At 48.0% G+C, this 3,656-nt stretch overlaps 1 protein-coding gene across 8 annotated transcripts in view; it reads left to right on the top strand.

Moving 5' to 3' along the window:
* LOC104999008 (chromosome unknown open reading frame, human C10orf128) overlaps positions 1–3,656 on the top strand; it is a 41,298-nt gene that overhangs the window by 24,229 nt on the left and 13,413 nt on the right. For 4 of the 8 annotated variants that reach the window (XM_010854429.1, XM_010854426.1, XM_010854427.1 and 1 more), the window contains one exon: positions 1,752–1,775. The exons of 2 other annotated variants lie outside the window; for them this stretch is intronic. In XM_010854429.1, coding sequence (XP_010852731.1) covers positions 1,752–1,775 — 24 coding nt within the window. 2 more of the 8 variants (XR_826532.1, XM_010854432.1) reach the window with 2 other exon arrangements.

Raw genomic sequence — 3,656 nt, 5'->3', positions numbered from 1 at the left:
GAGGTGGACAGTGGGCTGGGTGGGGTGGGATATGTTGGTCACTACCTTTTTTGAATATGGTAAGTCTGAGGCTTCTGGAGACTTCCTCGTGGAGGAGATGTTCAGTGAGTGACTGGTATTCAGGGCCGAATCTGAGTTGAGATGGACTGGTGGGCTTTTAGAGGGATGCAAAGCACAGTCCCCCCTCTAGTTCTTCCCTGGGACCTGGGGCTTGGTAAGAACAAAGCAGCATCTCTTGAAGAAATGTGTGGATCTACGGATGAAGGAGAGATGATGTGTGGTACGCTGCGGTCAGGGGGACGCCCTGGGGATGAGCTGGAAGTGGATTTTCTCAATACTTTCACTTTCTTGAGGCTCTGCTCTCCTTCAGATGTTATGGTGTCTGTCAATAATTTCTGAGGACCTAAAGCTCTTGATGGTGGGAGTGAGGGGACCTGGGAACGTATAGATGAGCCCCAGACCCAGAATCTGCATTGCCTTTGGGGCCCAGCTCATCTCTGTGGTGGGAAGTGTAGGATGGGGTGAGTTTTGGATGGCTGAGCTGTGCCTGTGGTGGGGGACTCTGCCTACAGCATGGTCTCAGGGGCCCTCTACTGGGTGGCTGAGGCACCCTGGCATGTGGCCGCAGGCTGCAGCGGCCAGCTCTGGCCCTGTGTCAGGATGATCGAGTGGACTGGTAGAGGTTCTAACAGAGTGATCTTCGTAACCACCCACGAGCCATGCTATCTTGATCGTCCAAACAGCTCACACTCCTCAGGGGACACTCTGGGTGAAGGCATCATGCTTTGGAAGCTCCAGTGCCCCCTGGAAGTTCCCAGAACTGGTGTAAACTCTGATTCAGGGACCTCTTAGTCATGGGATTCACAAAACGGAAAGATTTCACAATGCCCAATTCTTAATCCTGGTGGATTTGTACATGCATATGTGCGTGCTGGGGTAGGGAATGTGGCAGGCTGTGATGACTCATAATGCAGGTCTGACACACAGATGCTGCTGTGTGAGCATGCTGCTGTGAGCAGTACATCACAAACCAATCCAAGAGCACTGAATGAGCATTCCTATGGTCTCACGCTCCTACCTACGATCAGGTCAGAGGAGCATCTGCTTGGTATATTTGTTGTTCAGTTGCTCATGGACCCCGTGGGCCACAGCCCGCCAGGCTCCTTTGTCCATGGGATTTTCCAGTGGATTGTCGTTTCCTTCTCCAGGAGTTTTTCCCAGTCCAGGGATTGAACCCGCGTCTCCTGCTTTAGCAGGTGGATTCGTGACCACTGAGCCACGAGGAAGCCCTTTTGTACATTTGGATGTTCTGAATTATTTCGATACACTGGAGCTGTAGGAGGAAACTTCCATAACCCAGGCGAGGTGGCTGCCATAGCCGTCCAACAATAAACATTGGGAGAGTGAAGTACAGGAGGAGGAGTGTGAAGGGGCAGAGGAGGGCAGGGAAGAGAGGAAAGATGGGGAGAGGTGGGCGGTTGGGAGGTAATGGCTGGATGGGGTCCGCCTGCATCTGTTCCCCCACCGCGAGCAAGGAACTGTCCTCAGCATCATCACAGCAGAGCTCTTCTACTGAGAAGGAAGACACAGCTCAGGTTTCCAAAGCGGACACTAGATGGAGTCAGGCTCAGTCGGGAAGCCGATAGACCCGAGAGTGGAGACGCAAAGGACATGCGGGCCGTTCTCCGTAGCAGAATTTTGCCCCTGCTTTTGGTCGTCTAGGAATGACATCCCGTCTTCCTGTTTTGCAGGTTAAACCTCAGTTTCTCTGAAAGGTGAGTTGTAAGAGTGGCTGATGGCTCGTACCCAAAGGAGGGAAGGCCGTCCCCTTCCTGTCCTGTGCGGGCTGGAGGCTCTCCTGCACGACCCCTGCAGGATGGGAGGGGGATTGCTAGGCATGGGCCGGAAGTCGTGGTGTCAGGCTGGCTGTGACGTCAGGAATCAGCATTTCTTTGGGACAGCTGTGGCAAGTCCTAATCTGGCAGTACTTTGGCAAGATTTTAAATGAAGTTGTGGGGCATGTGCCTCATTAGAGCTGAGAAAACTGGGTTTTAACAGCAAGATGGTTAAAGTTTTATCTTAATTGATTTGGTTTTCCAAGACCTTCTTTTTGACAGAAGCCAGTCAACTGTAGCCACCTTAAACCATTTGATGGAAAAAAAAAAAAATCCAAAATTTTCTTTGTGTCATCAAGCCATCAGTTTGGCTGACGTGTCAGACTTTCGACGCTGCTGTGAAGTGTCAGAATAGACAGTGCCTGAGCATATAGGGCAGCCTTTCAGGAAGGGGGGGACAGGATCCGAGGTCATGGCTAAAGGAGCTCTGTTCCCAGGAAGGAAGCCATCTCCTTCAGGTTTATCTGAACGGTCGGTTCATAACTCACTTCCCCTAGTCCTGCTCTCCCACACCTCGTGTACCACCCACATGCTCTCACTGTCCTTTTAGAAAAATCTTCAAAGCCACAGAAATGTTGAAAGAACAGTGCAATAAAAACATTTACAACCTTCACCTAGATCCATAAATGAACATTTTGCTCTGTTTGCTTTAACTCTGCATGCGTAATTTCTTCTGATTCACTTAAAAACTAGTGTAGATATCATAATATTCACGCATCATGTATCTCCTGCACAATCACAGTGACAGGAATGGTAAGAAATGAATGGAAATGGGCAGTAATTCAATAGTACCATCTCTTTCACAGCCTGTATTCAAATTTCTCTGATTGTTTCCCAGGTGTCTCTTAAAGCTCTATTTTTGCAAGCCAGGAGCCATTGTACTTGATTTTGTCCCTTTTAAGTTTCTCTCGATGTTGCTTTCTCTCCCCACGGCATTGTCAGTCTTGAAGTACTTAACCTTCCTGCATCGTGTTCTATTTCCTGTATTTGTCTCTTTCCTCCTGAGCAGGTTCAGATTGAGAATTTTGTCATGATCACTGCAGCGGTGACATTGGGCACATATCTTTCAGTGCGCTGCTCAGGAGTCACATGACTCCAGGCTCTCTCACTGTTACTGACATTGCTTTTAACTGCTTGGCTCAGGAAGTGACAACTAGATCTCTCCTGGTGGAGAGAAAATCCCTCGTTTGCAATGAGTAAATAATCTAAGGGGTGGGAATTTGAGACCGTGGGAACACCCTGACCCAAGTAATTCTTCACCCAATGGTTTACATCTGTTTGTGGCCCGTCTTTGAATAGTTATTGCATTGAGGGCTACAAAGTACTGAGTTTCTAATTCCAGCATTCCTTCTACATTTAATAGCTGACATTCTTCTCTTATTTCTCGAACATTATTCCTAAGGACTTCAATGCATTATAATTCATCACCATCATGAATCTTTTTGATGTTTAAATTGTCCCAAGTTATCAGTACAAATAAATTCTTGGTGGCTTTAGACTGGATTCCAGTAGCCACTAAGAATTTCATAGACTTCTGAAATTACACAGTGTTCCAGGCTCACCTTACACTGTTCCTGCTCAGACTTTGAATCACGCATTTCCCCTAGATCCATGTTTTCCTACCCCCTCCTCCACCCTCCTTCTTTTCTTTAACATGGAGTAGTTTTTAGAAACCAAGATCTGAGCACAGTGGGTGCTTATGGCTACTGAGGCATCATCTCTTGCAGACTTTCTCAATGGATAGTCAGCACGTGCGTATTT

Source organism: Bison bison, unplaced genomic scaffold (genome assembly GCF_000754665.1).
Source record: "Bison bison bison isolate TAMUID 2011002044 unplaced genomic scaffold, Bison_UMD1.0 scf7180017864341, whole genome shotgun sequence".
Lineage (NCBI taxonomy): Eukaryota > Metazoa > Chordata > Mammalia > Artiodactyla > Bovidae > Bison > Bison bison.
The sequence above is the reverse complement of the archived record's forward strand: the minus strand, read 5'-3'. Positions and strand labels throughout refer to the sequence as shown.